The following is a 16,738-nucleotide window of genomic DNA, read 5'->3' as shown; positions in this document are numbered from 1 at the left end:
GAAGATTATCCAAAATAATAAAAATAAATAAATTATGGATTAATATCCAGAACATATGAAGAACTCATGGCCATAACTCAGCAACAAAAAATTTTTAATGGGCAAAAGATTTGAGAACTTTTTCCCAAAGAAAATATACAAATGACCAATAAACACATGAAAAGATGCTCAATGTCACTAATTAGGGAAATACAAATGAACCACACTAATACCATTTCATACACACTAGATAGCTATTATCAACCCAAATGAACTGAAAACTTGGACAAAGTAGTTTACGAAAGCTTTATTCATATTTGTCAAAACCTGAAAGCAACTAAGATGTCCTTCATTCAGTAGATGAATAGATAAACAATCTGGTCCATCCAGACAGTGGACTATTATTAGCACTAAAAAGAAATGTACTATCAAGCCATGAAAAGACATAACAGACCCTTAAATAATGTTACTAAGTGAAAGAAGCCAATCTGAAAACCTACATACTGTATGATGCCAAGTATATGACATTCTGAACAAGGCAAAGCTATGGAAACAATAAAAAGATCAGAGGTTGGCCCTGGCCAGTGTGGCTCAGTTGGTAGAGTGTGGTCCTGAGCACCAAAGGGTCACAGGTTCAATTCTCATACCTAGGTTGTGGGTCTGATCCCCAGTTGTGGTGTGTACAAAAAGCAACCAGTTGATGTCTCTCTCTCTCTCTAGAGTCAACAAAAAACGTATCCTTGGGTGAGGGTTAAAAAAAAAAAGGATAGATCAGAGGTTGCCAGAGGTTGGGGGAAAGAGGAGAATTAACAGGCAGAGCACAGAGGATTTTTAGGGCAATGAAAATACTCTGTATGGTATGTATGTATGGTGGATACATGTCATTATACATTTGTCCAAACCCATAGAAAGTACAACAGAGAGTAAACTCTAATGTAATCTATGGACTTTGGGTGATTATGATGTGTAAACGCAGGTTCATCAATTGTAACAAATGTACCACTGTGACTGGGGATCTTGATAATGGAAGAGGCTATGCATGAGTTGGGGAAGGAGGTCTATAGGAAAATTCTGTATCTTCCTCTCAATTTTGCAAATTTTGTTGTGAACCTAAAACTGCTCTAAAAAAAAAATAGTCCTTGATTAAAAAAATAATAAATAAGTAATGCAACTTCAAATAAAACAACAACAGTATATCATGCTATTTTAACATATAATAATAACCTGAAGTTTGTTTTTTAGTCAGGAAATTTATAGATTAGGATGTCCATAAAGCAGTAAATTCTTAAGTATTAAATATAAAATGTACTTTGAATCCCTTCTGTGCCTCATCTGGATAAGTTTTGTGTCAGTTATGACATTTCTTGGGGGTTATTTCTTTTCCCTTCCTCAATTAATAGTGTCTACATATAAAGTAGTATGCGTGACTAACAAAATTCTAAATCTAAATAAGTGGAAGATCCCCATTCTAATAAATCATCTAATTTGCTTACAATTTTGAATCCTAAACACAACTGATATTCATTACAGAAAAATGAACTGTAACTTCACAGAATGTAAAAGCAGTTGTGGTATATTTTTTAATAGCTTACATTTATCAATGCCTATAAAAATCAGCAGTCCACATAACCAATATGTTAAATCCAAAATCTTTTCTCTCTCAAAACAGAAAAACTGTTACCTACCTTTCAGAAACCTCTTGTTTAAACTGGGTAACTTCACCAAGTGATGAGTCAATATCCTTAAAACCAAGAAAGTCTCTTATATTAAGGAAAGGCTGCTCCAAACCCTTGCCTGATGTTTCATGACCCCTAAATAAAGGATCTGACTCAGTTAGCTGTATCTCTGATCCTTCACCTTCTGTGAGACGAGCCCGTTGACCAGGAGAACTTGGAACACTATTCCCTTCTTGTTCAGAGCTGCTCTTTTGCTTTCCATCTCTCTGGGGCTTACTATTCAGCCCATCATCCCGGAAGCCTTTAGCAAATGGATTGTAATCTATTTTCAGTTGAGTAATCTGTATGTTCTGATAAGCTGTTACTGCAAAGAATTCAGTCTGTGGGAAGGTAAATGTGTGGACACCAGGGCCATTTAATTGTATTACTTCAGTAGCCTTTTCTGCAGGTACCAAATGAAGCCTTGGCAGGTAGCGATGCATAGAGTGCAAGATGATATGCCCTTCTTGGTCCAGTGTATTGTTGGTAAGTTTGAGTTTATAGAAAGATACTGGTTGATGCATCCAATAATGACCTGTAGAAGGAGATTCTGGATGAATAAAAACTCTCCCCAAAACATGGGGCTCTGCCTTCCCACTAGGTTCCCACCAGCGACCATTCCACTTATAACGATGGTTATCCACAGGAGATATATCCATGACAAGGATATACTTCTTATTTGAATCTAAACCTGTTATCCAATAACGACAGTAAGGAAACATGCGTCTTCCCTGTTTGGTCAGAATCATCTCTGTGCTTCGATGATAGAACTCATTCCACATACTATTGTTATCCAAGGTGACAGTGATTCCTCCCACAGTACAATCAGCTGGAAGGCAAATCTTGCCTTTAGATATTCCTGGTGATGACACACTGGTCGCCAAAGCACAGGCATCCCGATTAGTAACCAAAATTCCTTGATCTGTTTTGCCATTTCCTGCCTGTTTTAGGATGACAAAGAAGGTAGGTGCTGCCCCTGCCACTGTCCCACCATCTTGATTAGCCAATATAATCTGCTGTTTCTCCTCCATGATTCCAGTGGGAAACTCAGTAGTAAGATAACTGTAGTCACCACATAGTCACAATGGCCTTCCCAGCCTAAAAAATAAGCAGAAAAATAAAAACCCTTTAATTAAGTGAATATTTTGTTAACAAAAGCACAAGAATTATTATATTATCCCAGAAATATATTCCTAAATTTTACTAAGATGTTGCTTCTGCCTTTCTCTCAATCACTGTGAGGATGTTCATTCTGGAATATTTAATCGTCTTTTAAAGTTCATTTTAATTTAATTAAATTACTATATCCCAGCCCTCCAATAACTCACTATAGATAGTATAATCTCACATAAAAATCAATAAAAGTATATACCCATTTTATAAAAACTATGTAAATGTATACAAGCTTGAGACTGAAGTGGAAGATTATTTACTTTTTAAAAGGATCTCAACACTTTATGGATTAATCTGCCACAGGATTCTGTTACACAGCAAGTTCTCCTACAATGAGTAAAAATAAATTAATTTCCATGTTACCACTACACAAAATTAACTCTTTATTTTGGTACTGGCATGGGTTCATAAAAAAGTAAAATGCTACCTTAACTCGAAAGTACACATATTTAAAGAAACCATGACATCTCTGGCCTGTGTGGCTCAGCTGGTTGAGCGCTGTCCAGTGCACCAAGAAGTCACCAGTTCAATTCAGTCAGGGCACATGCCCACGTTTCAGGTTTGGTTCCCTGATCCCCAGTCCGGGTGAAGATGGAAGCAACTGATTGATGTGTCTCTCTCCCTCTCCTTTCCTCTCTCTCTAAAATCAATAAAAACATATTTTAAGGGAGGGAGGGAGGGAGGGAGGGAGGGAGGGAGGGAGGGAGGGAGGGAGGGAGGGAGGGAGGGAGGGAGGGAGGAAGGAAGGAAGGAAGGAAGGAAACCATAACACATCACTGGAACTTACTTGGGAAAGAAGCATTTGCCTCCATACTTCAGACTTTACATTGAACAAAATCCCAAAAGGATCAAACATTTAAATCACACACACCCCCATTCTTCAGTATAATTTTTTTAAATTCTTAAATCCTCAGAAACGCTTTTTGATAATAAGTAGAATGCAAAAAAAAATGAAAAATAAGTAGGAGGCAAAACCTTTGATAAATTCAACACCATGTAAATTTTTTAAATCTGGCAAATATCATCCAAGCAAAACAAAAACAAATGACTAACTGGGAAAGGGTGTCTACAAATTATATCATAAATAACCCATTTATCTAATATAAAAAAGGTTCCAAAAAATCAAGAAGACCAAAAATCTAACAGAAAAACGGGCAAAGGCTAAGAAGAGCAAATGGCTTTGCAAATATACATAGTCCCAGCATAGGAGAAATGCTAATGGAAACCATCCTGAGATACTGTTTTTGACCTTATCAGACTGGCAAAAATCAAAGTTTGGTAGAGGTATTGGAAAGGATGTTAGAAAGGGAAACATAAAAATGTCAAAAATACAAATGCAGGGTTGAATGGGGGGGGGGGGGGAAGAGGAACAATTGTAATGTTTTCAACAATAAAGAAAAAAAAACAAATGCATATATCCTATGGAAGAGTTCTTCTAGGACTTTATCTTAAATACACACACACACACCTGTAATAAATATGTACAGATTATTCCCTGCATTTCCATTTATAACAACAAAAAACTGGAGAAAAAGTCCATCAATGGAGACCAGTTAAATAAATGGTGGTATATCCACAGGTGAAATATTCTGCAGCTACAAGAGAAAATGTATAACCTTCATGGACTCATATAAAATTACCCACAAGATATATTAAGGGCAAAATGTTTAAAAGAGTTGTTATAGATTATGTTACTTTCCTCTATAAAGTAAACAAATTTAAAAAAAAAAAAAAAGTCAGCCCTGGCTGGGTGGCTCCGTTGGTTGGAGCATCCTCCTGATACACTAAAAGGTTGCAGGTTTGATTTCCGGTGAGGACACATATGTAGGTTGCAGGTTCAATTAGATGTTTCTCTCTCTCATTGATCTTTCTTTCTTTCTTTCCCCCTTTCTCCCCCTCTTCCTCTCTAAAATCATTTTTTTAAAAAAACCACATATCCTCCCATTAAAAAAAAAAAAAGCCTAAGAAATAAAAGAGTATATATGTATTTGCTTGACATAGATAGACTACAAAGACAGAAAAGGAACTGGTAGTACTGGCTATATCAAGGGGAAACTGGGTGGTCGGGAAAATACATACTGACATTTTCTAAATTTTACACTGTTTGAACATACAACCATTCAAAACGTAGGCTTAAAAAGTAAATTAGTTAATTCTTAAAGTTATAACAAAAGACACAACATTGTATGATTCCATTTATACCAAATGTCCACAATAGACAAATCTAGAGAAAGAAAGTAAATTCATGGTTGCCAGGACAGACAGAGGGAGGGATAATTCGAACAATTGCTGATGGGTATGGAGCATCTTTGGGGAGGAGTAATGAAAATGTTCAGGAACTAAAAACAACTCAAATATATCTGTTAAAATACCAAATCTTATGCTATGTGAATTATATCTCAATAAAAAGCTGCAAAAAAATCTCAGATTGTTAAATTCAACTGAACTGGGGTGGCTAAATTACCGAAATTACCTACAAGATAAATAAAGCTATCACCTCCAATTAGCCTTTACACAAAAAAGGAAGATTTTACACCACTACACCTATATAACTGGGCCAGTAATTTTGATTAATCAAATTCAGTCACTTACTGGTGCTCCTCATTTTAATTAAAATGTCTAATTTTATCTTTCATCAGACCTACTGACAAGCAGTAAAAGCGTCTGATTTTTACCTCCTTACAGGACTGCCCCCCCCCCAAAAAAAACCTCCAAAACTTAAAATATTCTCTAGCCTGAGGATAATAGATACAAGTATTTTAAAAATCAAGACTTCAGAAAGATTAGCTATTGTTTCCTATTATGGCTAAATACAGAAGTAGAAACCCATTTCCTAACACTAAAGCACGAATATCCAGGCAAGGTGAAAAAAAGAATCATTCCTCTGATTTGAAGTTTATTTTTAAGAGATAAAATTTAGGGTGACTCCTTTCAAAAGCTGCCTCAGGCTTAAGGCAATTAGGTTCAGTGGTTTACTAAAACTAACAAGTTTAGGCAATATCTATCATATACTCATAAAACAAAATTCAAACAGACAAATAAGGTGACTTTGTAAAAAGAGTAAAGCTTAGAGAACTCAGAAAAACTAATACCTCTACAATGGTATATAACTCAAACAATGCAAACTCCTAATGCTGTATGTAGTCCATACAGTTCAAAGTTTTGTTAGAAATCACCAATTTTTGTGAGCAATTATGCTAAATATTCTTAAGTGCACTTAAATATGACTACTGACAAAGAACTACCTGAAAAAATGTTTTAGCTATCCCAAACCTATGACTACAAACCTATGAGTATATTAAAGGGTTCAGAATTTCTTAAAAATTGTCTTCTACAATATAAAAGCTTGGTTTTCAGACCATTACAGGTAAAACCAGGGCAAAGAAATTTTAATCAATACTTTTAAAAAATCACTATCTTTTAAAAATTAACCTTTGAAATGTCAAAAATTCAACTGACAGAAATCCAGTTTAGTGTTACAGACTACAGTGAAGTAAATTTTATGCTAACTTTATACATACACATTTCAAAATTCTCCTTTCACCTAAACAAAAAAAATTAAGTGCAAAAAAGTCAACCAGTCTAATTTAAAAATGTAAAAATGTATACAAAGACAGGAAGAAGTTAGAACTTTCAGACTTATGTGTACAGGTCGTGTTTTTTTTTAAAAAAAAGAATCCTCCAATCAAGTTGCTCCATGAGTAGATCAAAATACATAAAACCAAAGACCTAATTTATGACCAAACAATATCCTGAGATATACCTCCCCACTAGTTTAGGAACAAGGAATCAAATTCTCCACTTCACTATAAGAATATGGCTATGCTTTTGGGATACCACACTGGATTTTCTAATCAAAGTACAGTCAATTAGGCAAATTCAGCTATTTCAGACACAGACTACTACTCTAAAGGTTAAAACCACTTTAATTGCAAAAACCAATTGTACTTTTAGGAAGAGCTAGGCCAGTCATGAAGAAATACTCCTTCCAGCAAGATTCTAAAATACTCTGTATTTGTCTCTGTAAGAGCTGTAAGGAAGGCCACAGTTTTGTTACATATATATAACTTACCATTCAAAAATAATCTCAGTTCAGACTTTTATCTGCATAAAATAACTATAATAATGATCTGAGGAATGTTTAGTTGCAGATGAAAAATACGTAAGTAACACTGAAAATGTCACAGGAGAGAGGGAGAGACAAACAATTGCTTTCACAAAGAATGTTTTGAGGTAAGTAATGTGGAATGTTCCATAAATAAAATTTCAAAGTCTCTATTCGAATTGTCTTTTCACCAATGACCTCTTTGGTAAGTGTTTAACTACTAAAGTGGTGACCCTCATATACTTACAAAATACACTAGTTAGTTTACTAGGTAGTTACCTAATTTAATGATTCATGTATTGAATCAAAAAAATCAAATCAAAATTCCAAACCAATACCATTACTTTAAAAACACAAAATATTCAAATACTGGTGAACCCATTTTGAATGTTTCCAAACTTGCTAAAAATAACCATAACCTTTCATACAACAAATGCATTACTGTATTGTAGGCACCAAGATGTTAGTTTGTTCCTTAATATGATCATTCACTACAAGAGTATGGTTAAGTTAAATTACATTTCTGAAACTCAAATTTGTAAGAGAATACATTCACTCGAATTCAGTATTTACCTAAATATACAATAGGCCCAGAAATTTGAAAAATCGTAAGAAAAATAGACTTGGGGTATAAATATAATCAAAAATATGATATCAAATGGTGGCAAAGACAGTAAAATATTCAAATACCAGTTCTTGTCATTGGGTTAATTTTAATAATTAATTAAATGGTGCTTGTCTATTAGTAAGCACTTACTTCGGACCAGGCAATATCCTGGGCATTTTATCATCATCACAATCCTAATAAGGTAAATTTCAAAATACTCTCTCTAGTGCTTTAGGCACAGAATTACATCTGCCTAAAATAGTACGCTCCCTTCTCTTCTCTCCCCAGATACCATTCGTTAATGCTGGCTTCAGGAACATTTTTTATTCCTAGGAAAGGTCCCTTAACTACAACTTGGGGTTAGCAAGTTCTCAGGTCTCTAGCAGTTGCATTAAGAATCTGAAGAACTTTTATGGCAGTAACCAAACAGCCACCTGCCTTGGACTAAGTATGGCAAGATACCCAGGGCACTCAATTTCCTCAACTCGTAAGCATGTGTTTTCTGTTAAGCGAACCCAACCCACTCAACCGTTGGAAAACAAGGCTATGGCAGCAAGAAGCACTAACGATAATCCCCATACCCTTAAAAACGAAAATGCCTCCAGCCAGTCCCGGGGAGGAGCAGTCGCCGTCGACTGTTAAGTGTTCACAATCACCGCTTTTCAACTGCAGAGGCCCTCTGGCCAAAAACCACGTGAAAAAATGCCGCAGGGAAAGCTCTTCCGGGGAAAAGCAGTCCCAACAGATCACGTGCCGCCGGCCGGAACCCGCGGATCACTCCGACGGATCCAGTCTCATTCTGTTACCGTGGAGACTCCAGAACCTGCTACCCTTCTCTCCCAGGCCAGGCCCCTTCCCAGCAGCCGTCACGCCGCCTCCAGGCACTATCCCTGCAGCCTAACCGCGGCGTCGTGCCGAAAATGTAAAGGCAGAGCAGCAAGCGTTTGCTAGGAACCCGCCGCAGAAGCCTGTGGAACTGTACAACACGCACCGGCGGCGCGCAGGTGGGCTCGAGAGTTCTCTTGATCCACGTGTCAACTCCGGCGACTTTAACCCTGGGGGAGTGGTCTTCCTTTAGAACGACGTTACTTTGGTTACTCACTGTGTTCTGCCATCAATAATCCCTCCTTTCAGACCTCCTTTAGCGTTCCCTGCTTCCACCCTAGCCAGGAGGAGGCATCCCCAGGGTTCCAAAGGGAAAGCAAAAATCTTCACAGCAAGACACCATCACTTTCTACTCTCAACTCGATTGGAAAGATCCGTAATTTCTTCATAATCTTTGCACACAGATGCCTCAACTTTGGTTACTGGTGCTCAGACCTGTTTATGTCCCAGACCCACCTACCACTGGGGGCAGAGACCTACTTGACAATTTACCAGAAGCGGGAAGTCTCATAAACAGAACTAGCCAAGGCTGTCCCACAGACAGAAAAAGAAAATAACACCTGTTCTTCCCACCTGTTTCCCCCGCTCTCATTTCTGCACTAGCGAGCCACCGGTCCTTTGTTTACCAAGTTCCCACTCCTGTACAGCTCACTTCCTCGCCCCCCTTTTTTATTAAACTCGTGGTCCTGCCTCAAACAATTTACTCGAAAATTACATGCTAGAAAAAACATTTGTACGGGTGTCAAAACGCTGCACACAACTTAAGAAGAGCAAAGTCAGCACCGTTTACCTCGGAGTTTTGAAAACCTGAGACCTGGGCTCTAAAGTGCAAACCGCACACACAGGGCTCTCGAACTAAAGCCCCACGCCCGGATGGAAATCGTCACGCGGATCGTACCACGCGGTGCGGCACCCCACGCACGCGAACGTAGGACCGCGCCAAGGGCGCTTCTCACCCCGCCCGCCTCGTGGCCGCTCTCTCTGGCGTCGATGTTCCCAGTTAGCTGCGCGACGCGGAAGTAAGGCCGGGGACGCGCGCGAAGTGACATGCGCAGCCTCGCTCGGGGGGACCAAAGGCGCGCGCCAAAGACGGCCCAGCGCAAGGCTGGGCCTGGCCCCAGCGTGCGAAGATCGCTCGGAAGAACGCTTCTCACGCCGTTCAAATACACAAGAGCTTCAAACTCTCGAAAAACTCCAACTGGGGCAGAACTAAACCGACACCCCCAGCCCAAGCCCGAGAGTTACCGTGCGGGGCGGGGCCGGCCTCACCCGGAGTCCTTCACATCCCGCTGGGGGCGGGTTATCCCGTTCGGTTGGCGCACCGTGTGTCCGCTCCAGCTGAAGAGCCTGCGCGCGCACAGAACGTCCACGTCACCGCGCACGCGCTCCGACCCGCTCAGAGTCCGCCGCGCATGCGCAAAAGGGAACGCAAGCAGCACCTCCCTCGCCCCTCCCCCAGCACCAGCAGGCCAAACGGCCCCGTCGCAGCGACAAGACCCTTGGGACCCGCCCCTGGAGCTGAAGCCGCTGTCTTTCCGGGCCCCAGCAACTGAGATAAGCCTCCTGAAACTTCCAGAATCAAGAAAGGCGAGGCAGGAGAAAGGCACCCCAATTCTCTCAGCCTCGCACACGAAGTCTTCGTGAAAACGTGAAACCTTTGCTCGCGGGCTTTCTCAACTGCACCTTCCACCCGTCCCCTAGGGCTCCTCGCGGGCCCCGCCCCTACCGCGCCCAGCCCCACCCACATGGGGATCTGCAGTCCCCAGGACTTCAGGAGTCCGAGATCTTCCTCCCCAATATTCTGTGAGTTTGGATGGTGCCAGAACGTCAGGAAACCTTGAAGAAAAGACCTTGAGAAACGAGTGGTCGAGTTTACAGCATCCATGACCGAAGAACATTAGGAAAGTAGGGAGGAGAACGAAAACCTCACTGCCAAATGGAAAGGGAAGAAGAACTGCCACTAACTTGCCTGGTTAAAGAGAAAGATGTCCTGACAAAACAGTAAAACTTGGAAAGGAGAATTTTGCACGATAGAATATTATCTGAACTTGAATGCGTTGATCCTGTGTTTTCAATTGTTGTTTGTTCAAGCTACTTAAGCTATGAGGTGCAAAGAAAAAATTACCGAATATCTGTGTCAGGCAGTTGCTGAACTAAGTTAATGGACAGTATTTCTCCCAAACAAACATCAAAAATTATATTTCTTCTTCCCTATTCCTAACCAGCCGCTCTTTCCTCTCTGCTGCTAACATTCCAGTAAAAAGCGAGAGTTGTTTAAAGTGAGAGAGAAAAGAGACAAAAGAGTAACAAGAGAGCAGATATTGTGGTCCACGTTTCCAAACTTTTCTTTCACTCTCAGCAGATACTGTGGTCCATGTTTCCAAACTTTTCTTTCACTCTCACAGACAAATTAGCAAGTACTGAGAACCTAAGTGCTAGATGACTAAATACAAAGCTCTGTGAAGAAGGAGAATGAGGAGGTTGAAAGAAAGGAGCAAAGAGGAGGAAGCTTGTCCAACAGGGTTGATCTGAGCTAGACTCCAGGCATATTAAGGGTGTTTTTCTTTCTTCTTTCCACAGAGGATATGCCATGGGAAGAAATTGATGGAATTAGTATACTAGAAAATGTATAAGCTAAAGTTTACAGACTTATGCAGTTGCTCTGAAAACCCCCATTCAGGCACTGTCAACAAGAGCACTACAAGTACAACAAATGATTAATACCCAAAATTCTAGGCAAAATTGAAAAGTAAGTTTTTTAACACCCTCCTCTTCCCTGACCCAGAGAACCCCTTATCCTGCGAGCTGCCTTGTCAGACTTTCCACCTCACTTCATCCAAGAATGCCTTACTTTCAAGTGTCAAAGGTTTCCTCATACAAAATTTCCATTTTCTGAGGCAGATAAAAAATCTATGTTGACTTAGCACCAAAGCATCTGATCCTAAGGTGTAAATGACTGATGACTACTTAACAACCATACCTAATGGTAGTTGGATCCCAAAAAACAAGTTAACACAAATGTTATCTCTGACTGGAAAATCTGGGATGACACCTTAGTGGGGAGGGAGAGTGGAAATTTTCTTTTGTTACTCTTTTCCTATACCAAGCAAACAGTTTGAAATGCCAGATATTTTTAAAAACACCACCAAATTTTCAATGTTCACCACTGGATCTCCCGGTAGGAGAGGTAAGCTCTGTTTCAAAGTGAGACTGGCCTAACCTGTAAAGGTCTAGAGATGTACTATCAAGAATCTGAGAAACCTGGCTGGGTGGCACAGTTGGAGTGTAGTCCCATACACCAAAAAAGGTTGTGGGTTCCATCAGAATACATATGGGAGGCAACCGATTAATGTTTCTCTCTTACATCAATGTTTCCCTTTCTCTCTCCCTCTCCCCTCCTCTTTCTCTAAAAAAATCAATAAAAACATATTTTTTAAAAAGCCAGGCCAGTGAGGCTCAGTGATTGAGCATTAACCCATAAACTTGGAGGTCACGGTTCAATTCCCGGTCACAGCACATGTCCGGGTTGCAGGCTCAATCCCTAGTAGGGGGCATGCACGAGGCAGCCAATTGATTATCTCTCATCATTGATGTTACTTTCTCTCCCTCTCCCTTCCTCTTTCTGAAATCAATAAAAACATATTTATATAAAAAAGTTTTACTATAGTCATATTTTCTGAATTAACCTATCTGATGAGGACTTTTAAAAAAATTAAGTGAGCTCTTGCCAGTATAGCTCAGTGGTTAGAGCCTCAATGGCATTTTTATACACCAATAATGAACCCTCAGAAACAGAAACTAGAAAAAAAAATCCCGTTTACCATTGCAACAAAAAAATTAAGATAGGACTAAACCAAGGATATAAAAGTCCTGTACTCAGAAAACTACAGGACGTTTTCTGAGGAAAACATAAACAAGTGGAAGAACATACCATGTTCATGGACCGGAAGAATTAACATCATTAAAATGTCCATGCTACCCAAAAGAATCTAAATTCAATGCATCCCTATTAAAATACCAACAGTATATTTCACAGATCTAGAACAAACACTTCAAAAATTTATATGGAACCAAAAAAGACCCCCAAATAGCCACGGCAATCTTGAGAAAGAAGAACAAAGTTGGAGGAATCACAATACCAGACAGCAAGTTATACTACAAAGCCACTGTAACCAAAACAGACTGGTACTGGCACAAGAACAGACATATAGATCAATGGAACAAAACAGAGAACCCAGAAATTGGCTGACGCCATTATGGTCAATTAATATTTAACAAAGGAGGCAAGAACATACAATGGAGTAAAGACAGTCTCTTCAATAAATGGTGTTGGGAAAAATTGGACAGGTACATGCAAAAAAATGAAACTAAACCACCATACACAAAAATAAGCTCAAAATGGATAAAAGACTTAAATGTAAGATGTGAAACCATAAAAAGCCTAAAAGAAAACATAGGCAGCAAAATATCAGACATCTCTCACAGCAATATATTTATCAATACATCTCCTAGGGTGAGAGAAACAAAGGAGAAAATAAACAAATGGGACCTACATCAAAATAAAAAGCTTCTGAACAGCAAAAGGAACCATCAGCCCTAGCCAGTTTGGCTCAGTGGTTAGAGAGTTGGCCCCGGGACTGAGGGGTCCCGGATTCAATTCCAGCCAAGGGCACATACCTCAGTTGCAGGCTCGATCCCCAACCCCAGTCCGGGCCCATGTAGGAGGCAACCAGTCAATATGTCTCTCTCACATTGATGTTTCTCTCCCACTCTCTCTGAAAAACCAAGGGAAAAAATATCCTTAGGTGAGGATTAAAAAAAGAAAGATACCATAAACAAAACAAAAAGGGAGCCCACTATATGGGAGAACATATTTGCCAATGAAACATCTGATAAAGGGTTAATATCCAGAATACATAAGGAACTCATACAACTCAACAAAAAGAAAACAATCCAATTTAAAAATGGGAAAAGGCCCAGCCGGGCATGGCTCAGCAGTTGATGGTCAACCCAGGATCCAGGAGATCAGGGTTCGATTCCCGGTCAGGGCACATGCCCGGGTTGCAGGCTGCAGCCGATCAATGACTCTCTCATCATTGATGTTTCTATCTCTCTCTCCCTCTTTCTGAAATCAATAAAGATATATTTAAAAAAAAAAAAATGGGCAAAGGACCCGAATGGACACTTATCCAAAAAGGACATACAAATTGGCCAAGAGACATAGGAAAAAATGCTCAAAGTAACATCATCAGAGAGATGCAGATTAAAACAATGAGATATCACCTCACACTTGCCAGAATGGCAAGTGCTGGAAAAGATGTGGAGAAAAGGGAAACCTAGTACACTGCTGGTGGGAAAGCAGACTGATGTAGCCACCACAGAAAACAGTATGGAGTTTCCTCAAAAAATTAAATATGGAACTTCCATTTGACCCAGTGATCCCACTTCTAGGAATATATCCTAAGAGACTCGAAACACCAATCAGAAAGAACTTATGCACCCCTATGTTCATAGCAGCACAATTTACAATAGTTAAGATCTGGAAACAGCCCAAGTGCCCATCAGTAGAGAAGTATGTAAATAAGCTGTGGTACATTTACACCATGGAATACTATGCAGCTGTAAAAAAGGACCTCACCCTAGCAAGTTTGGCTCTGTGGTTAGAACATCAGCCTGTGGACTGAAGGGTCTGGGGCTTGATTCTGGCCAAGAGCACATATATCGTTTGCAGGCTCAATCCCCTGCCCTGGTTGGGAAGTGTGCGGGAGGCAACCAATTGATGTATCCTTCTCACATCGATGTCTCTCTCTCTCTCCCTTCCACTCTCTTTGAACAGCAATGGAAAAAATATCCTGAAGTGAGGATTTAAAAAAGAAAAGAAGCAGCATCTCTTACCCTTTGGAACAGCATGGATGGAACTAGAGAGTATTACGCTAAGCAAAATAAGCCAGTCAGAGAAAGGCAAGTATCACATGATCTCACTCATATGTGGAATATAATGAACAAAATAAACTGATGAACAAAATAGATCTAGAGCCATAAAAGCATGAAAAAAACTCAGGAATCTCAGGGGGTGGGGGTGGGGAAGTGGGTGGGAAGAGATTAATCAAAGAACTTATATGCATAAATGCATAACCCATAGACACAGACAATAGTATGGGGAATACCTGGGGCGGAGGGGTGGGGAATACAGATGAGGGGTGGAGGGGATCAATGGGGGTGGAAAAAGGGACATATGTAATGTCCCATATGCATAACCCATAGACACAGACAATAGTATGGGGAATACCTGGGGTGGAGGGGTGGGGAATACAGATGAGGGGTGGAGGGGATCAATGGGGGTGGGAAAAGGGACATATGTAATACTTTCAACAATAAAGATAAATTTTAAAAATGAAAATAATAAAATGGACAAAAATATGTAAATAAATAAATAAATAAATAATAAAAAATAAGTAAGCCCTTGCCAGTGTATCTCAGTGGTTAGAGCCTCGGCCCTCAAATTGAAGGGTCTCAGGTTCGATTCCCAGTTAAGGGTATGTGCAGGCACCTGGGTTGCAGGTTTTATCCTCAGCCCCAGTCGGCATGTGCAGAAGACAACCAATCCATGTGTCTCTCTCACATCAATGTTTCTCTTCTCTTCTCTCTTTCCCCCCGCCTTCCACTCTCTCTAAAAATCAATGGAAAAAATAGTCCCATGCGAGGATTAAATAAATAATAGAGCATTTGCTTCTCCCTGGTTATGACATTTATTTATGGCTACCTCGCAGGAGTAGGTCTCTCCATGACCCATTGAAAAGTATTATAGAAAACAGAATTTCACTTGTGTGAACACACAATACAATGTACAGATGATGTGTTGTGGAATTGTGCACCTGAAACCTATATAATTGTGTTAACCAGTGTTGCCCCAATAAATTCAATTAAAAAGGGGGGAAAGGATGAATAAGAAAAAAAAGAAAATATCAGCTTCAGGTACATGCATAGCTATTTAATCTTCAATTGAACTGGCCAACTTTCCAACCCACTTGCATGGGCTCATACTATGCTTTCAAGTCATGCAGGAAGACAAAGTGAATGCCATATGTGTCTTCATTATATTTGCCTACCTGATACTAAATTTAACAGCTGCCCAAAGAAAATCACCTACCATCTAAGATTCATATATACACACATATATATGAGTAAGACTGAAATACTTTAAAAATCTATCATGAAAAACTGGAAAATTCTCTTTACATTTAATACCACTTGATAACTACTTATGAAAATATGATAAATGTGGGAATATTATAATATTAATTCACTCCTGTCACTCCTTAACAGTAATGTAATCCAAAGGTTTAGTTCTGTCACCAAAAGCAAGACCTAACAGCTCTCTGCTATTTTATAGGGTGTTCAGCAGTAATTAAAATGTTACTTAAGCCCAGCCGGCTTGACTCAGCAGTTAAGTGTCAACCCAGAAAGTAAGAAGTCAGCGGTTCAATTCTCAGTCAGGGCTGTGGGCTCAATCCCTAGCAGGGGACGTGCAGGAGGCAGACAATTGATGATGTTTCTCTCTCATCAATGTTTCTCTCTCTCTATCCCTCTCCCTTCCTCTCTAAAAATCAATTTTTAAAAAAATTTTTTTTAATTTTTTTAAACTTTACTTAAGGAGGATCTAAGGTTTTCAAATATTTTTAGTTAGGATTTAGTCTTTAAAATAGGGTATCACACAAATAGTAATTAAGACCAGGTAAAATAAAAATAAAAGTTTAAGTTTTAAAATTTCTGTCAAAACATTTACATTCTTTTAAAATGTTTGCTATGTGGTAAGCATAAATTTGCATTTACTATGTTATTTTTGTTTATTATTATCTTATGAAGAACTCTTCATAACATATGATATAAATCTAACATTGTTCAAAATAATTCACCATGATGCACTTACTTAGCACTTACTTAATCACCATTGTCACAGCACCTAAGAGAATTCAGAAAGAAGTATAACACTAGGTTCCCAACCTCAAGGAACTTACTTTCTAATAAGAGATATGAACTGAACACATGAAAAAATTAAAGAACCATAGATAATATAAATGAAGTGTCAAATTAAGTATAATAAACTGATGCTATAGGAGTTCAGAGACAAGGAAAACAAAAGCTGGGTGGAATCACCAGAAAGTCCTGCAGAGTATAATCCTAGACAAAATGCTTTCCTCATCCAGGGTTGACTATTAATGAAAATAACACTCCTCTAAGCAATCATCAACAAAAATCACCTTATTAGACCAC

At 39.3% G+C, this 16,738-nt stretch overlaps 1 protein-coding gene across 34 annotated transcripts in view; it reads right to left on the bottom strand.

The window, feature by feature from the left end:
• MGA (MAX dimerization protein MGA) overlaps nucleotides 1-16,738 on the bottom strand; it is a 105,345-nt gene that overhangs the window by 73,762 nt on the left and 14,845 nt on the right. For 23 of the 34 annotated variants that reach the window (XM_081153295.1, XM_081153300.1, XM_081153326.1 and 20 more), the window contains exons 1-2: nucleotides 9,710-9,821; nucleotides 1,665-2,792 (exon numbers count right to left, since the gene is read on the bottom strand). In XM_081153295.1, coding sequence (XP_081009421.1) covers nucleotides 1,665-2,725 — 1,061 coding nt within the window. In that variant the 5' untranslated portion in view covers nucleotides 2,726-2,792; nucleotides 9,710-9,821. Of the gene's footprint in view, nucleotides 1-1,664; nucleotides 2,793-3,127; nucleotides 3,195-9,254; nucleotides 9,468-9,709; nucleotides 9,824-16,738 lie in introns of those variants that run through there. The other 11 variants (XM_081153327.1, XM_081153297.1, XM_081153299.1 and 8 more) reach the window with 5 other exon arrangements.

Source organism: Miniopterus schreibersii (genome assembly GCF_964146895.1).
Source record: "Miniopterus schreibersii genome assembly, chromosome: 1".
Classification (NCBI taxonomy): domain Eukaryota; kingdom Metazoa; phylum Chordata; class Mammalia; order Chiroptera; family Miniopteridae; genus Miniopterus; species Miniopterus schreibersii.
This window is presented reverse-complemented; position numbering and strand designations above follow the sequence as displayed.